Here is an 18851-nt window from a genome sequence, read left to right as displayed (position 1 = left end):
GCACTGAGCAGCCCAGCCACTCTCCCACCTAGATTGCTACTGCTATCACTGGGGCGTGAAAAACATTCAGAACCCCACCAACAGGCACCCCAGTGTGACAGGCGGTGCAATGAGAGGGCAGAGAGAGAACTCTCCAAAACCAAACCGGAGCTCAGGGAGGGCTGGTACCTTCGGAAGGAGATCCACTCTGTGTGCCTATTGAGTCTGAATGAGTCATGAAAACAACAAGGAGTCCAGTGGCACCTTAAAGACTAACAGATTTATTTGGGCATAAGCTTTCGTGGGTAAAAAATCCACTTCTTCAGCTGAATGGAGATGACTCCTTGCTGTTTTTGTGGATACCAACTAACACGGCTACCCTTCTGATAATGAGTCATGCGTTAAACTCCTCTCCCAGGCAATCAGAGCAGTGTTTACAAGAGGTCATTGAGATAAGGACGTGGGGGGAGGGGGGGTGGTTGCTATAAATTCATGTAGGGACCAGAAAAGAAAAACTGAACACGCACAAGAGAAAATCTGTGATGGTCAGTGAGGGCAGAGGGATGGGGAGCAGAAATGCCCCTTGTTGAGGGAAACAGGCAGAGCATGGGGTTGCTGTGGCACTAGGGGGAGGGAGCTCTATTCCCTCCTGCAGCTATCTCAGTCTCTTTAGAGCTCAGGAACTGAGAAAGCCCACAGCCGCTCCATATCTATCATTGGAATTTATTAAGCAACAAAATGAGTTTCAAGGGGGAGTGATTGCTTTGATGTTCTGTCAGATCTTCCTCCTCCTGCATCCTGTTCTCTGCAAGGATTTGCAGAAGAAAGAAAGTGGGACAGATCCTGCCAGGTGGAAAGCCCCTTGTGAGAGGTTCTGAGCACCTCGCTTGATGTGAGCGGGAGCTGAAGATGCTCAGCACCACTCAGAGGCCAGCAGCACCTCACAGGATGGGGCCATGGGAGAGCTGAGTGGGACCCTCTCCTGCTAAGCTCTGGAGATGGGCTCCAGCATTTCCTGCTTCCTGATAAAGGAGGCACATTCCTCTTTTCCGAGGCTGCAGTTCCTCTGGCGCTTGTTTCCTTTTAAGAATAAATTCCCTTCTCCTATCCTGAGACTGTTTAAAATACACCCCAGGGAGAATGACTGGCTTTCAGGAGTTACTCTGACATTTTCAAGCAAAATGATTTATTGATGCATTTTTAAACAATTCTTTGCCAAAAAAAAGAGCCGCACTGAATTCTCCACAAAGAACTCTGCCCTTCTCCATTCTCTGCTGCTCAGACTTAGAATTTCTTCTGCTTCTTTTCCTCCCTCCCTCCTCTTTCTTCTGCTTCCTCCTCCTTCTCATAAATGGGAAATGAAGTATGTAAGAAACACATTGATTCTGCTGCATCCTTGCCAGTATCCTACAGGCTGGCACAAGCCTGGAAGGAATTTGGTCTGTCCAAATCGTGACTGACACTGAGATCCACGCAGGCATCTTGTCAGGGTCCTATGGGCCACATCAACTCTGCATATGCATTTATCAAATCAAAATACATGCATACAGTGTAGCCACCGCATTGGCTTGGCTTTGTCACATCAAAGCAGTAGAAATCTGCATCTGATCTCCCCAGCCTTCACCCTGAAGTTACACAGAGTGGGGCAACAAGGGGTCGCATTTTGGGACCCTACAGAACACAATCTGGGCAGTGCCCCTAAGGGTGCTGCTACTGAGCTCCCACTGGGCCTGGCGTTGCAGGGGCTAACGTGGAGTTCCTCAACAGGGAGCTCTCTGAGGCCAGTGTATGTCTTTTATGGGTGGTAGGTGATTAGCTGTTAGGTAGCTGGGTGACTGGGCAGATTCACAGTGCCCTTTGGCTGGGTGACACGAGTGTCAGCCTGCTGCAGCCCTTTGTCAAAGGGGATTATCAGGGCTGATTCCAGAAAGGAGAGAGGCCACAACGTAACATCACAAAATCCCCATGGTACCAATGTACCTCCCTGCCCCAAAATCCTCTAGCTGCACTAAGGCCTGGAGAGAGGCAATGGGGTGAAGTAGTGAAACCCTTTCCAGGCCAGCTTCTGAATGTGGCTAGTAGCAGAGAGAAGGTGGGAAATCCAGGTCCAGGACCCCTCACTGGGCCCTGGAATAAAGGCACAGGAAGAGGAGGGGAAAGAGGGAGAAGGAAATGGAACAGGGACTACATAAGAGGCTTTTCACCCACCCAGCATCTCCTTCCTCACTCATTGCATAGACATTTCCCCATGGCTGAACACTCATATCCCAATGTTGGTTGGGCACGTAACCCTCCTGTGAGATAGGGAAGTCTTATTAGCCACATCTGAGGCCCAGAGAGGTGCAGTGACTAGGCCAAGGCCACAGAGTAGCAAAGCTGGGAACAGAACCCAGGAGTCCTGACTGTTAGTCCTGTTCTATAGCCATTGGGAAACATCCTCCCCTTCCTCCCATATCCAGATCCACTGATGTCTGGATGAAAACAGACCTCTCTTTGATGGAGTCATCATGAGAAAAAAGAATCTCAAGTCTCTGGTACTGCTTTATTAGGCATCAAACACATCGCTCAGCGAACAGCAGGTGAGGGATGAAATCATTAGAATCATGTCAGTTACACGTCACTAGGATCTCACTCACTGCAGTTCTTTTCCCAGCAGGCATCAGGGCTGCAGCATCTGCACTTTGGAAAAGAAAATCGCCTCTAAGCTCAGCATTTGAGAGAGGAATCTTGAAGTTATTCCTTTATATTTTTTGTACTATTACAACAAACCTCATTCTGAGATATGCAAGAAAGAAAGAAAGAGTTTTGTATTAGACACAGGAATGCTTTGACAAGGTTACATTGCAACCCCAAACACTGGTGCATATACTTCACTGTCCCAAGCTTCTGTTTGACTTAAGCAGCCCCTCCCATGGCCAAACAAATCATTCTTCTGTTAAAAATAAAAAATAAAATAATAAAAAGAAAGAGAGAAAGAAAGAAAGAAAGAAAACTATGCACAATAAGTCAGCCTTTCACGCCCGCTGAATGGAGGAGCAGTTCCTATTTAACTCAATCGGGAGAGGTGGGGGTTGTGCACCCATATATGAAGGGCTGAATATGGTGCAGTATTTGTTCACATATACCCACCCTCCCATCACCATTAGACACAAATCCACTTTTCCCCAGGCTATTGCCCTGAAGTCATGCTGCTTTGTGCTGTGATAGTGTCATATCCAACAAGGCAAGCAGGCTGTACAAACATAGGAACTGCCAGACTGGACCAGACCTGAGATCCAGCTAGTCCACAATCTTGTCTGCCACAGTGGACAATACTAGACGCTTCTGAGGAAAGTGTAAACCCCCACAATGGACAGTTATGTAGTACAGTCCCCCTGGGAAAATGTCTTCCTGACCCTCTGCAGTTAGTGCTTGGCTTACGCATGACGGTGTGTATCCCTTTGATATTTTGGTCCTGTCTAGTGTTGTGGGTATCCTTATTCTGAAATCTCCTATGTTCTGTACCTCAAAGATCCCTTGTGATGGTGCGTTCCCCAGACTGATCGTGCTTTGGGTTAAAAAGCACTTCTGCTTCTTAAAGTTCAGTTCTTGGATGGGTGACATCTGGGGACCATGCAGATGTGGGAGATACCCTGTGCTCTTTCCTCTGAGTGAGTACTGAGCTTCATCACGTTCTAAAGGACATGATACTGCTGGAGCACATGAGGCAGAAATCTGAGGATCCCATGATTTGCACACATTAAAGACCGGGTGGCACTTTTTGCAAGAGCTAGGGAACATTCTACTTCTGTAATTTAAAATCCCAAACTCCCATTGCAATACAGCATCATTCACTTCACGTCCCGGAACTCTGGTGCAATGTGATTGGCTGCTGTTAAACACTTAAATAGTCATAGCCTTCCACCTGCGAGGAGCTGATTCTTGTGTGTATCAGTTTGGGATGCAAAAGGTGAGAGGAATGCGAGACCGTCAGAAAGCAGAGAATCCAGGTTCCGGGCCTCAGAGCATCACACTCACAGCTACGCAGTTGTTAGTGGGGATGATTTTCTGCTTGAAGGTGAACATCTTCTTCAGCTCACTGCGGAAGCGGTCATGCAACCAGGCGTAGAGGAAGGGGTTGCAGCAGGAGGAGCTCATGGCGAACCAGTGGCAGAGCAGCTGGATGAGCAGGAAGTAGTGCTTGTTGATGAGATTGATGTCTATGTCACGAATTATGTTGAAGACGTGGATGGGGAGCCAGCAGATCCCAAAAGCAGCCACCACCAGCACGATGAGACGGAAGATCTTCCTCTTCCTCACCCGGTCGAACTCTGCCTGGTTTTGTGTTGGGTGACCGGGCACCACACGGTTCTTCAGCTTGACTGTGATACAGATGTACGAGAGGGAGACAGCTGAGAGGGGCAGGATGTAGGTGATGATCAGGGTGCTATAGGCATAGGCCAGGCGCTCCTTCTCCTCCTCCATCCAGAACTCCTCGCAGATGGCAAAGCCCTCCTTCTGGAACTCCACGTGATACGTGTGGGCGATGGCAGGGGCCACCAGTGCACAGGACAGCAACCAGATTCCACCCACCACATACACACAGGTGGTGACTGAGATGCGCTTCTTCAGCGGGTGCACCGTGGCATAGTACCTGGAAAGAGAGGGAGAGGGAATGAGTGTGGGTGCTTTCTCTTAAATGGCGTTATCCCTGTAGCTCATGTATCTCACCAGTCAGGGCGTGCTCCTGGCGTGTGTGCGTGTATCAAGACTCAAATAAGGCCTCAGCATGTATAGGAAGCATCTCACCCTGAGGGGTCATGAGGGGTCCTCCTGACTGAGCTGGGGGAGGAGTCAAGCTGAGCTCACATTGCTTTTTGAAGAACTTATTGTTTGCGCTGAACCTGACAGACATTGAAACTAGCGTTTGGGTCCATGGGTAGAGGATGGTGGAGCTGGAGCAGTAAACAAATGCGCCAGTGACCAACTGCATGAACAGAGTGGTCACTACCAGCTACACAGCCCCCTGCCGAGCTGCCAGAGGGTGAGACTCCTCCACAATTATATATACTGAGTAACGGTTACCTAAATTAGCCGCTAGAGACCGTTTTACATTAACTGCACATGTTCGGCTGCTGTCCTTGTGTTCATGTATTTACAACAGTGGAGATGCTGTTTTAACTGCACTCTCTCTCTGCCCCACCTTTGAAAGCTATAACTGCTCTTCAGGGCCGGCTTTAGGCCGATTCCCCCGCCTAAGAGGGCCCCTCGCCCAGCCGGAGCACGGTAAGCTCCGCTACCCCAGCCGGAGCCCCGCAACCCCGGCCAGAGCGCGGCAACTTCGCGGCCCCGCAACCCCGGCCGGAGTGCAGCAAGCCCCGCGACCCCGATCCCCCGGCCGGAGCGTGGCAAGCCCCGCGGCCCCGCTACCCCGGCCGGAGCGTGGCAAGCCCCGCGGCCCCGATCCCCCAGCCTGAGCGCGGCAAATCCCCCGGCCCAGCTCCCCCGGCCGGAGCGCGGGAAGTCCCGCGTCCCCGCTCCCCCGGCCGGAGCGCGGCAAAGTGCTCTTCATTTTCATCCAAGCCCCGGTCCAGGTGTTTCAGTGTCAGGATGGGGTTGAAGTTTCTCCGCAGAGGGCTAAACCCCTCTCCAAGCAGACAGCTAGTGCTATGCATCCCTGAAATCCTCCGGATACGGCTCAAGTGGGCGCCACAGGGTGCCTAGGGCTTGTGCTGGCTCCTCTGCACAGGACGGTGCTTCACCCACAATTAATGCACAGGGAATCCACTCTGTAAGAGAACAAAGAACGCTGCCCCCTACTGAACTGTGGAGTCACTGATGGAAAGATCTCATCTGCTGGTGACTACTACAGAGGACTATCTTTCGGTGTATGGTTTCAGAGGCACAGCTCCCATCATTGTTAATGAATCCTGGGGCGCTGTACCACAAAGTTATGTCTACTGTATATTTGATCAGCTTCATCGACATTACCTGGGTTGGAGGAATGACAGAGGAAAAGGAAAGGCCAGACAGTATAGGATACAGGTATCAAAGGGTACAGAGATGCCCAGGTGGTTTCTCCTATTTACCTCATCCCAGGATACAAGAACAAAAGGGCACTTGCTGAAATTAGAAGGTTAAACATTAAATTACATTTTAAAAAGCATCAAGTTTCTACACTGATGAAAGGAGAGAGTAGTTCATACATTCTGTAGTTAACCTTTGGAACTCACCATCACAGTATATAACTGAGGCAAAGAGTGAGTGCAGTAAGAACAGAATCTGCCAGTTGCACTAGCTAAGGTAAAATTACAAGGACTATCAACCAGGTTTCAGGGTCTAAAGTGATCACTTGATGGTGTAATAAAGCCATTTCCTGCCATAATCAGGGCTGGCGCAACCCATTAGGCGACCTAGGCAGTCGCCTAGGGCACTACAATTTGGGGGGCGGCGACCGCAGCGGTATTTCGGCAGCGGGACCTTCTGCCACCTCTGTGGGGGGCGGCAGTTTGGGGCGGGACGTTCCGCCGCCTAGGGCGGCAGAAAAGCTGGCAGCGCTCCTGGCCATAATGTATATATATAGTACTGCTCAGTTGGGGAGAACTACATCTCCTGACGCATCCAGCACTGACAACCATCAGAGACAAGCTATCAGACTCAGTGGGCCCTTGCTCTGTTCTAGTCCTACACTAGTGCCACTAGTTACAATCCCTAAAGCTTCCGGTAGTCCTTAATCGATACAACTCCACATAACCAAGGGGAATCAGCAGCCATCAGCTCAGCAGCAGCAGCAGCAGCAAATTCCAGGGCCGAGCACAAAAGCTACAAAAGAGGTTTTCCCCTCAGTTGCAAAGCTGTCATTTTCGAGTTAGTCAAACATTTAATGGCTGCTTTTTCTTATTTCACTAACATTACATTTCTATTGCATTAAATTAAGCAAAAAGGCCTCACGTGAGGTGCCAAATCTGCAGGAAATGATACCCTTCCAGCGCAGAAAAGCCTCTAGTCCCTAAGAGCTGTAATTATCCCAGCAGAGACACAGGCACAGAATTAACCCCTAGGAACAGCTTTTATCGTGGAAGAATGAAATAATAGAGGCTTTTATTTTCCCCATCCTGAGGCCTTGTGTTAAACAGTGGGTGCCTTCAGTTGTCTCCAGAAACACCCGGCCTATCAGAAGGCTCCTGATCAACCTCCCAAGCAGCCCTTTGTATGAAGTTACTCTGAATTATACTTGGGAGCTTCAGGCAGCATTTTTAAAAAGACTAAAAACAAAAAAAATCACCTAATTAATCTCTTTTCTCCTCCTTCACTATGTGCATTGTACTCATTTCCTCACTATTTCTTATGATCAAAGACTCGTAAGAGCTAAGCCTCCTGCCAGCCATTTTAAGTGAGTAAAATGTGGTTTTATGTAGCACCTTTCACATACTGGGTGTTCTACCTTCAGCACTAACTCACACTCAGCTCTCCCCCTCATCCCTCTGACTGTCTGTCTATGTAGGTATCCGTACCTCTCTCTTTACCTTGATGTTTGAACCTATGTAACTGATTGACATTCACATCCAGGAAAAAGCAACAGAGAGCCCTGTGGCACCTTTAAGACTAACAGATGTATTGGAGCATAAGCTTTCGTGGGTGAATGCCCACTTCGTCGGATGCAAGGAAAGCATCTCTATTCAGGATAGCCCTTAAGCATGTGCTGAACTTTAAACGTGCTTAAGTCCTATTGAAGTCAATGAGACTTAAGCCCGTGCTCAAATTTCAGCACATGGTTATGTGGTGTCTTGTTTCAGGGCCAGATAAGGTGACCAGATAGCAAGGGTGAAAAATCAGGACGGGGTGGGGGAGAGAGGAGAATAGGCACCTATATAAGAAAAAGGCCCAAATATCAGGACTGTCCCTATAAAATTGGGACATTTGGTCACCCTGGGGCCAGAGAGAATTTTGGTTGAAATTATCTAGCTGTGTCCCAGCCTACATTCCAGCTAGTAATAAATGCCCCAGTTAGATATTATTCAAATTATCTCTATTTTTATTATGACCTTCTTATCCCTTTACTTGTATTGTATGATTAGATTGCACAAAACATTCAAGATTATAATGGAAAATAGGGACTGGAAAGGAGCATCTGAAATTAAACAAACCTTCAGCAGAAGAAGTTTGCATAGCAATTGAACTGATTTCTCTGACATGAACCTCCCAAAACCAGGATTCTGATCAATCTGTGCTATCATATGAATGGGATAGCCATATACAGAGCTAAATTCAGGCTGGACCTAGGCTTATAAAAGATGTGTGCTCCCGCTTAACTTTACACACGAGTAGCTCATTGAGATGAAGCACACGCCTGTCTTTGCAGGATCAGAGCCTTACTCCTGATTTCCTTCTCAGGGGTGCAAGGGAATTCCTTAATTCTAGTATAAATGGGACCTTTGAACTGAACATTACCTGACCATTGCATTGCATTGGCAAAGGTGAAACTTTGAAACAAAATTTGAAGGTTCTGTTACTTGCCCCATTCACAGAGTAAATATTTTAAGGCCATTTCATTCTGGATGCTGTTGGGCTGCGATATGACCGTTTCTCACAGAACGTATATATCTCTTTAGGGATGTAAGGGTGAGAAATTCCTGCACCACCTAAGTCCTACTTATTTTGAGGACTCATGTGGAACTGGGGTGGTGAATAGGCTGTGTGCTGCCTCTTTGCACACAGGAGAATGTCATCCTATCTGAAAGAGTCCCTTGGAAAAGGGCAGCTAAGTGTTCTAGCTAAATCCTTCTGATCTGCTATAATTTCCTAACCAAACCTTTGAATTTAAGGGTACTGACCAGTTTCGTAATTCCTGGGAAGGTGCCAGAACTCCAAAGACTGGATGGAGAAAAATTAACACAGAGGCCTGGTTTGATTGAATAATATGAGCCTGATTCACCACTCCACTCCATTAGCTTCACCCTGGCATGACTCATTTGGAGTTAGTGAAGTGACACTGGCATGAAACATGTATAAGAGAGTGGTGAATCAGGCTTTATGTTGATAAATAATATGCAGCCAAGAAGACTTATGGTGATGGGAGCTTGAGAAACATCTAAGATGACAGACAGAAACAGAGAGATATTTTCAGTAATGACATTTTCCATTCCAAGCTAGTGGTGCCTTCTGTACCTTGCAATGTACCACAGAATCACCCACTAATGCTGCTTTAGGGAAGGAAAGGGAGTAGTTAAAAGTAGGGCTCCCTGAACATGTAGCCCTAAGTGTGCAGTTATAAAGGGGGTTATGAATGCTGCAGCTCCTTTCGTCTAGATTCTCCTTGAACATGGAGGAACAGCCCAACCCTAAATGCAAAGAGAGTTACAGAAATTCAAGATGGGAAAGCCTTACTGGGACATAACTAGTCCAGCCCCCCCATCAGAAAATGCAGGATCAGACCAAACAGCACAGTTACCCAAGTATATTTAAGTCTCACGTAACCAGATTTCCAACACTCCCCTTGGCAGGTCATCCTACATCCTAAGAGATCTCACTGTCAGAAAGTTCTTTCCTGCTAGTCCAGCATAAATCTTCTCTTTGTTCGTCTAATCTGCTTTGCCTCTGTTGCACCTGTTTTGTTCTGCCAGCATCTGAGTCATGTTTGCATTAAAAATGCTCCTTGTATCTGGGGCTTAGTTTTGGAATCCGCCTATTTCTTTCCATTCCCCACTGGGACTGCAGCCTTCCCTACAAAAGTGATATCGCCATGGAAACACAATGTTCCAAAGCCCAAAAAAACAAGCGCCAACCCAGATACCACGTCTGTCTCCGTTTAGGAAGGGATCGTGCCTGCCATTTGGGGGTCAGAACAATTTGTCTGGTGCAGATTCGTATGGCAAGGTATTAATAACCTGGAACTTGCAGAAATGATACCTAGTGCTCTACAGAACCAGCAGTCAAGGACATCATTATTTAGTGGCACTGAAATCGGAACAAGAGCAATAGAAAGTTCACTCCCAAACTAAACACACACATTTCCAGTCCCATGCTGGCTGCTTAGCCCTCCTGGTCAGGTGAAGGGATGTGAAATTAGCTTATTTTGCAACACAGCTGGCTACAAGTTGCAAGCATGGGGAACTCTTTATGATTTCTGCCTATAGGGAAAGAAGCATGGGGCACAAATATGCCTCACACAAAGAGAAGGAGATTGAGTAGCATATTCCTGTTGTGTTTGCTTCACAATTTGGAACCTTCTGGCGTGATGACACTGGTTTAATCTTCACCGTACTATGGCATTTCTCCAGCCCTGATGAGTGCCAAAGCCACAGGACTTCAATACAAAGTGCAGAAGGAGAAAGGAAATGGAATTGCTATTTGCAGTGATCTAGGCTCTGTCATTGGATCAATCTGTCACACCCAGTGTTTGCAGCAGCTCCAAGAAAGTAAGAAGCTTGGTACTGGATTTACAAAGTCTTGTCTGGGCACAGTAGAGATGTTTGATCATGTCACTATCATGCCATAAGCTGCACTGTCACATAGACTTCCCACTTTTACAGCAAGCAACAGCACTGAGGGAAAAGACACCTTGTAATACAGAGTTTGATGTATGTGTAGTGGGCTCTGCAGTGACTTCATGTCAATGCCCTCAATAACAAGCTCTTCTCCCAACCAGGTCAGAAGCTTGCTACAGCCCAAACCAAAGACAACAGAAAAGAACAAAAGATTATGGTTCAAATCCCAGTCCTGGCACAAGGGAAAATGGGCTGTTTCTTTCTCATCCTAGATCCTAGTTGTACCCATATAGCTATAGTGCACAGCTGGTATTTTCTGCTCAACAGAAACCTGGTGCTGGAAAAGCAGCGGGTGCTCAGCTCAGCAATGAGGTGCAGTGACAGAGCTGGGTGTGTGGGGAGTGGGTCAGGATTGAGCTTCTCTCCTGAATGAGTCTCTATTTGCCAGGCAGTGGACTGGAGAGCTGTGCAAAGAGCGGGTTAGCAAATAGTGAATGAACACATCACGGGGAAGCATGGAGATACTGCCTGGCTTTCTCCTGAGACTAGTCTTGTTGCATCCCTCTGAGGAGGATTAACTTCCATTTGCCCTGATGCCTGCTTTATAATCTCCTTGTTGATACGATCAGTTATTACTGCTGTTTGTGTAGTGTAGACAATGTGCTCAGCACCGTATGAGACACACAGAGGAGGACATATGTATAGTCTCCTGCGCGTACACACAGTTGAATAAACATGCCAGAGATTATTCAGTGAATGTAAAAATCTCAGGCCAGATCCTCAGCTGGTATAAATTGACCTAACTCCACTGATTTCACTGGAGCGACATGGATTACAGCAGCCGAGGCTCTGGTCCTAACTGTCTCACTTTAAGAGTAAATCTACGCCATAGAAAAGGCGTGTTCTTAACTTGGGTTAGCTAATGTGAGCTGAAGTAGCAGTGAAGACACAGCAACTCGGCTTTTACCTTGGGTTAGCAGCTCGAGTGGAAGCCTATAGCAGGGGTAGGCAACCTATGGCACGCGTGCGAGCTGATTTTCAGTGGCACTCACACTGCCCGGGTCCTGGCCACCAGTCTGGGGGACTCTGCATTTTAATTTAATTTTGAATGAAACTCCTTAAACATCTTAAAAAACCTTATTTAATTTACACACAATAGTTTAGTTATATATTATAGACTTATAGAAAGAGACCTTCTAAAAATGTTAAAATGTATGACTGGCACACGAAACCTTAAATTAGAGTGAATAAATGAAGACTTGGCACACTGCTTCTGAAAGGTTGTCAACCCCTGGCCTATAGGGTTGAACTTGTGCTGCTAACTCGAGTTGCAGTGTCTTCACTGTTATTATAACCTGAGTTAGCTAAGGCAAGTTACGACCATAACCTTTATTTGCAGTGTAGACATACCCAACGTTACTCTCTCCAGTTGGTCTTTTCACTGCAGCAGCACAGACCTGTTCTTTTCCAGTGTGGGCATGAGGCACTACTCCATTGTCAGTCAGTCTGTAACACCGAGTCTGGGGGCCCTTTCACTTACACTAGTGTCACTCCTCTGATGGCAGTGAAGTTACTGAAGATCTACAGTGATATAAATATGGATTGGTTTTCCTTTGACACCCATCACCACCTCACATACCTTAATGAACAGTCTTACGATGTCCCTTTGGGGGAACAAAGTGTTGTTACTTCCTTTTACAGAGGGGAAACCGAGGCACAGGCAGAGTAAGTGACTTGCCTCAGGTGACACACAGAATTGCAGCAGAGCCAGAACTGCAGCCAGATCTCCTAAGTCTCAGTCCTATGACTTAAACCCAAGCCCCTCCTACTACAGTTAACTACGAAAAGGAGCAATCCTGCACCGTGCAGCGGAAGCTGGACCTACTAGGCTATTGGCTACTCTAGTTTCTAGGGTTATGTACTAGAATTCAGAGCAATAGAAGCTGTCATCTGCAGGAGATGATGCTCTGAGTTGTTCAAATGTTCAGTCTTTGGTGGCCTGGATGTGCACTAGTGCTAGATTTGATGCTGAATGACCGCTAGCACTGCGTTTGGTGTGGCAGATTCTCATGGGAAGTCTGCCTGGGAACTGTCAGGAGTGAGAGCTGATTTGCTTTAGTGAGCAGAAAACATCTGAAGAACTGGATGGCTGACGTTTATTAATCTTGCCCTGAGGGGACTCCAGACAGCATGGATTGTAAGTGAGGTAATTGACAGGCACCAAAAGAAAAGCACTTGAAAATGAAGAGAAGCCTCAAGAAATTGAGCTGGGTTAGAAGAAAGTGACCAATGGGAATCTAATTCCAGGTGCTTGCTTCATCTGGGCTTGATTGTGCTACTCAATGCCTCTCAAGATCAAGCTATTAGAGAGCAAGAAACAACTGACCCAACCTAGGGCCGAAGCCTGAGGTTCTTACTCAGTCCTCATACAGGCAAGCCTCCCATTAACTTCTGTGGGAGTAAAAACTGAGGAAGGGCCTGTGAATTTGGTTTATACACATTAAGGGCCAGATTATCAAAAGTGCCCAGCAGCTCCCATAGCTCTCAATGGAAAACCCATCCACTTCCTTTAGATGCCTAAACAGGTGGTGACCTCTGCTGAAAATCTGGCCCTAATCAGGGCCAGCTCCAGGCACCAGATGAGAAAGCACGTGCCTGGGGCGGCACATTGTAAGGGGAGGCATTCCAGCCAATCTTGGGGCGGCCAGCCCAGCCCTGCAGGGGCATGGACCCCGGTCCGGGGCGGGCAGGAACTAGCGATCCCCACCGCTCATCGTGCCACCAGGCTCCCCGGGACGTACCACTCCCTGGCGCCTGCACCGGCCTCCGCCTCCCGCGCTGCTCTGAGCCCGGCCCGGCCGAGCCGCCTTTAAAGGAGCGGCTGAGCCAGCACCTCCTGCAGCCCCCGGGCACCAGAAGGAGGGAGGGTTCTGCGGCAGCCCGGTGGGCACCGGAGGGAGGGAGGGAGGGTTCTGTGGCGGCTGGTGGGCAGCGGAGGCAGGGAGGGAGGGTTCTGCGGTGGCCCAGCAGGCAGCGGAGGCAGGGAGGGAAGGAGGAAGGGTTCTGCGGCGGCCCGGCGGGCAGCGGAGGCAGGGAGAGAGGGTTCTGCGGCGGCCCAGTGAGCAGTGGTGGCAGGGACGGTTCTGCGGCGGCCCGGCAGGCACCGGAGGGAGGGAGGGCTCTGCGGCAGCCAGACGGACAGCGGAGGGGCGGGCCCCACTGATCCCAGCGCCGTTTGCACTGTGCCGAGCCCCGCTGCAATGCGGGCCCCGCGCAGAGGTCGCAGACCCCAGCCAGCGCTACCTGTGTCGGCCCCCTCAGAGCCTGCCCAGCTGGGAGAGGCACCCCAAGGCTGGAGGGGGGAGCCCCTCTTTCCCAGCTGCGAGCGGGCTGCAGTGCCTGGCTTCCCATGGGCGGAGGAAGCGGGCGGGTGCTGCCCTTCACCCCCCTGCGAGCCGCCTTGATTGCCCTCCACGCGCTCCCTGCGGCTGCCATTTTTTTCTTCTTTTTTTTGCTTCGGCAGTCCGGACGCCTTTTTTTTTTTGCCTGGGGTGGCAAAAAAGCTAAAGCCGGTCCTGGCCCTAATGGCCTGATCCTATGCAGTGCTGAGCACCCTTTAATCCCATCTTGTGGGAGAAGAAACCCGCAGTACTGGTCCAGATCCCTGTGGGCAAAAGTAGGTCCCTCCTTTTCACACCTGGGCGGTGGAGGGGAGAAAATAAGGAGCTTACTCCTTTTTGCAGCCTTCTTCAGGGAAACACAGCCCCGGAACACAGGGGAATGCAGGGGCTACTACTGAGTTGCTCCCCATTGGTTGCCCTGGTGTTACACAACTTTCAATCCCCCTTCCCAGCCTCGATCCCTAGAGCTTGGAGTCAGGCCAAGGAGGGGCCCTGAAGGAATGTATTGATCCTTTAAATGATCTCAGCGGGGTATACTGAGCCAATGGGGCTGCAAGTTAACATGTGTGAGCAGAACTGACCACGAGAACTGTAGGAAACAGCTGCAGCAAAGGAAATGGAGGAAAATAATAAGAGGGAGGGAAATTAATATTCATTCCGACTGAGACACAGGAACTCCCGGCTGTGTCTGTAATAATGTCTCTAGCACCTCTCATTCACGGATGCCCAAATGCTTTACAAACACTAAGCCTCTCACCCTGGATAGTGTATTCCCATTATACAAAACAATTTAGAATCAGATTTCCAGAAGAGCCCAGTTCTCACTTAGACACCTGTAAGTGGCCAGGCTTACCAAAGAGCTGAGAACTACAGCTGGTTGGAAGAACTTCAGTGGAACTGCCTTACAAAATGCAGTTTTCTCAAAATCAAAACCATGTTGTATGCACCAAAATTTGGTTTGGGGGGAACAAATCCCGGCAATGAAAACCAACTATTTTGATTTTGCATTTTTGAAACAACTTTTTGCTTTGAATTTCTTTTTATTTGTATTATATATTATAACATAAAATAATAGAGTCAAAATTGACACCAAACATTTTGATTGCTCTGAAACTTTTTTTTTCTGGAATTTTCCTTCCTAGAGCATTTTGAAATTTGCAAGTTTTTTTCCGATTTGAAACGGAGCTAAGATTTAGACATCTCAGAATCCTTCTTGAAACAGAATTCCTGTCCTGGCATAGCTCTACTCAACATGCCGAGGGCTGAGCTCTTTTAGTACCTGGACGTAAGTGTTGCAGAGGGAGCTGAGGGTTCTTTTAAAAATCTGTCTCCAGCTGTGGATGCTAAATGTTTGCAAATCTGTTCCTGAGCTCTACTGAAAGTCTGATCCTCTGACTTGCCCACAGTCTCTCACAAGTCAGTGACAGATCCTAGAGGTGTCAATAGGCACATTAGATAAACACCATTCAAATACATTAATAAAACAAAATCAATCAGTCCCTTCACCACCCTGTGCCTCAGTTTCTCCAATCTGTAAAATCATGACTATCCTCGTTAGGGTGCTGTAAGGGTTATCATATTAACATCTGTACATTTGAAGATGCAAAGTATGATGTAAGGGAAAGTAATAAGATTTATGATTAATTACTGAAATAATTAAAATTTCAGTTCCCCCTCATCTCCAAAGTGATCCTTTTTCTGTGCAAAAACCTGGACATTTTTTACACTTGGAATTTCATTTTGCTGAAATTCATTTTTCACAGTGAATCACGCAAAACTGCAAAGCGTCACATGCTCCAATGCAATAAAAAGCCAGCACTCGGCAAATACTTGTTTAATGAAAAGCTAAATTCTGCGGCTGCAAGATGGGCTGCAGTGAAATTGCAAAGATTTCTTAGTGATATTTCATGAAAAGATTTTGCTATTTTGAGGCCAAAAAATTACTAAATAACTCCCTCGCCCACGTGAAAAAAAAAGGAAAATAATTATTTCCAAAGGCTAGGAACTACAAAAACCATGAGGAGTCCTTGTGACACCTTAGAGACTAACAACTTTATTTGGGCATAAAATAAATGTGTTAGTCTCTAAGGTGCCACAAGGCCTCCTTGTTGTTTTTGCCTATACAGACTTAACACGGCTACCCCTCTGAAACCTAGGAACTACAGTTACCTGTCTACAGCAATAGCTGTGAGGGTGAAGACGGACACATAGACTGTCATAGGCTGCATCAGGAACACGAAGTAACACAAGAACTTCCCGAAGATCCAGCCCTGTGGGTTGAAGGCGTAGGCCAGGGTAAAAGGAACACACGTTGCACACATCAGCATATCTGAGAAAGCCAAGTTCCCGATGAAGAAGTTGGTGACATTGTGCATCTTTTTGGTCCTACAGATGACGTAGAGGAGAAGATAGTTGCCGAAGATGCCGATCAGCACCACCAAGGTGTAGCAGGGGATGATGAGGGGCTTGAAGGACTGGATCAACTGGACTCCCGTAAACTGAGAGCTGGAATTGGAGCTGTTCTTGAGGATGATCTCGTTGATGCTGTCATTGGTCGGGAGCCTGTCCCAATTCCCAATTGGTTCCATGAGTCAAAGTCAACTGAGATTCAAGCTTAGACAAGAGCAGAAGGGGTCAGCATTAGTGACCTTAATTACAGGGTCATAACCATGACTCCATTCATTTGCACTTCATGGACACAGTTAGCAACCCGTGTATGCACCATTTAATTGCCATTGAATCTTTCTGTGGGCATCTCTTTTGGTTGGAGCAGGAAACAATCCCTGAGAGGTAAAATGTGACCTGTTAACCTAATTCAGTCTCTCAGTTCCATCTATGTTTGAGTATCCCTGTGTGAACAGTTATTTATGACTGTCTATGTGCTGATACTCCTCTCTGTTCTGTAATTCACGGGTCACAGCCTGAGAGTTGAATTGAAATGTCAGTTCCCCTCAGTCCTGTCCCTTTAGCCTCCTCATAATCTGACTTCTTTGTCTCAAACTTCCTCAGAATATTTCCCCCTGTTTAATTTTCCTGGCTTGACTGGAAGGTCTGGGAAGGGTTTTGTTCTACAGATTCCTGGGAAAAAAAGATGGGAAAATGGGGGTTTAGAAGAGGAGGGATTCAGATAAACAGCTCTCCGCTGATAAAGGGGACAATTCCAAGAAGAGAGGGCCAGACCCCAAATTTAGGATTTGAAAGAAAGACAGAAATCGGTGGACATAGAATTAGATTCAGTCTTGGAATACAAATCCCTCCAAGTCTCCCCCACCATTCATGTCCCTTCTTATCCTTGTCTGTCAGGGAGTTTTGGCTGGCCAGTCACAACCACAAGGACAGAGCACTCATGCTGGTGAAGTTGATGCCATGAGAACTTCTGCTGTACATCATTCAAGAGCGTATACAACTCATTTCCCCATAAGTAGGAGATAATGAACGGATTCCTGCTGTTATTCAGAATGAGTACACACAGGTGCATTCCACATCCAGCAGGTTTTATTATGTTCTTAAAATATATATTTTCCCACAAAGCATTGTGAGTTGCCGCTCAAATTATTTTTCAGTCTGACCTGAAAAACATTATTCTAGTGCCTAATCTCCCATTCGTCTATGGAAGAGGGTTAGTGAGCTTTTTAGTAAAGTAGCCCTTTTCTCCTTTCCTGAACCCCTTCATTTCTGTCTTTGTCAGTTCTGTAAACTCCTATGGCAAAGTCTTATCTAATTTAATAGAACAAAAATCACACACTTTCTATAGATATTTAGAAAACATCTTACAGGACTGAATAAATAATTCTATCCCTGCTCTCGAATTCTATAGGGTGGGTCAAAAAACCTATAGAAAGCTTAGCAGACTCTGTTAAATCTATATTTTTAGATTAATTTTTATTGAGCCCCGTTGGTTTTATCCTTATTCAACTGTATAGAACTTTTCCATACAGGGAGCATTTTGAGACACTGTTCATATGGAAGATGCTTTCAAAATAAACAATATATTATTAAAGGCAATTTCAAAGTATTATTTCTGTGGAATCAAAGCAAAGTAATACATTTTATATCACTCAAACCTTTCCATTCTGCTCCCAAATGAGCTTCCAAATGTGAACTGTAGAAAGAAGCTAGCTGTCTCAACAACACGATGAATGTAAAATCCTCCTGTACGTTATTTTGTATAGGAGTCCTTGCTTCTTCTGAAATGTTATACTAAACAGCAAAATAATTCCATCTCAGCTGTCTACACTTTCAGTGCGCTAAGGGCATTTTTACAATGAGACACCAGTGGTCAGGAATTAAGTAACTTCTACAATGCAGTAGCATCTAACTACAGAACCATTCCAACCGCGTAGGTACATTTCTTGCTCACTAGTTGGTTATGCATACAGTACATTTAAAAGAAAAAGAAAAATCTGCTTCTCCATTTGGGCTGAATATTCCATCTGTAAGTGCAAACAACAGAACTATTGCATTCTCTACTGACCTGGTGCAGAGGAAAGTCAGGGTGGAAAGGCACTCAGGAACTGTGTTAATTCCAGGAGGAGTTTGTGTGTCAGAGAGAGGAAGAGAATTCAGACTGCTCTCTGATCCTTTGAGGCTCTGTATTCCAACTATGCTCATAGCTGTGTGCTGAACTTACGGAGATCCATGCTTCCAACCCTCTCACTCCCCCCACTGGCTGCTGCCTCTCTCTGCTCCTTCCTGTAACCGCAATGAGGATAGCAAGCTTGATTCTCTTCTGGCACAACTGTCAAATTAACAGTAACTTCTTTGAAGCCGGAGGAGGAGAAAATTCCAGGCTGGAGCCCTCAGCCCAGAGATGTCAAAGGCCCTTTTTGCTTACATCTCAATGGCCCTTCTCTACAGTCCTTAATTTGTGCTAGGGCTCACCAGGGCTGAGCCCCAGTACCTTGAGGCTTGGCAGTTCGTAGCCCCAGAACCTCTGGGCTTGGCAGTTCGTAGCCCCAGCATCTCTGGGCTTGGCAGTTCGTAGGCCCAGAACCTCTGGGCTTGG

The 18851-nt window shown here is 47.1% G+C and overlaps 1 protein-coding gene across 1 annotated transcript; it reads right to left on the bottom strand.

Moving 5' to 3' along the window:
- Positions 1 to 2507: 2507 nt before the first annotated feature.
- LOC128831418 (prolactin-releasing peptide receptor-like) lies at positions 2508 to 18408 on the bottom strand. The gene is made up of 3 exons (XM_054017784.1): positions 18321 to 18408; positions 16016 to 16459; positions 2508 to 4612 (listed from the first exon to the last, which is right to left on the bottom strand). The coding sequence occupies exons 2-3, from the start codon at positions 16432 to 16434 to the stop codon at positions 3979 to 3981; spliced, it is 1053 nt and encodes a 350-aa protein (XP_053873759.1). The 5' UTR covers positions 16435 to 16459; positions 18321 to 18408; the 3' UTR covers positions 2508 to 3978.
- Positions 18409 to 18851: the final 443 nt, after the last annotated feature.

Source organism: Malaclemys terrapin, chromosome 2 (assembly GCF_027887155.1).
Source record: "Malaclemys terrapin pileata isolate rMalTer1 chromosome 2, rMalTer1.hap1, whole genome shotgun sequence".
In the NCBI taxonomy this organism is placed as follows: domain Eukaryota; kingdom Metazoa; phylum Chordata; order Testudines; family Emydidae; genus Malaclemys; species Malaclemys terrapin.
This window is presented reverse-complemented; position numbering and strand designations above follow the sequence as displayed.

Coding starts and splice junctions, on each gene's coding strand:
- LOC128831418 (XM_054017784.1), bottom strand. CDS start 16,434: ATGGAACCAATTGGGAATTGGGACAGGCTCCCGACCAATGACAGCATC. Junction 4,613..16,015: donor ACAGCTATTGCTGTAGACAG/GTAACTGTAGTT, acceptor CTCTCTTTCCAG/GTACTATGCCACGGTGCACC.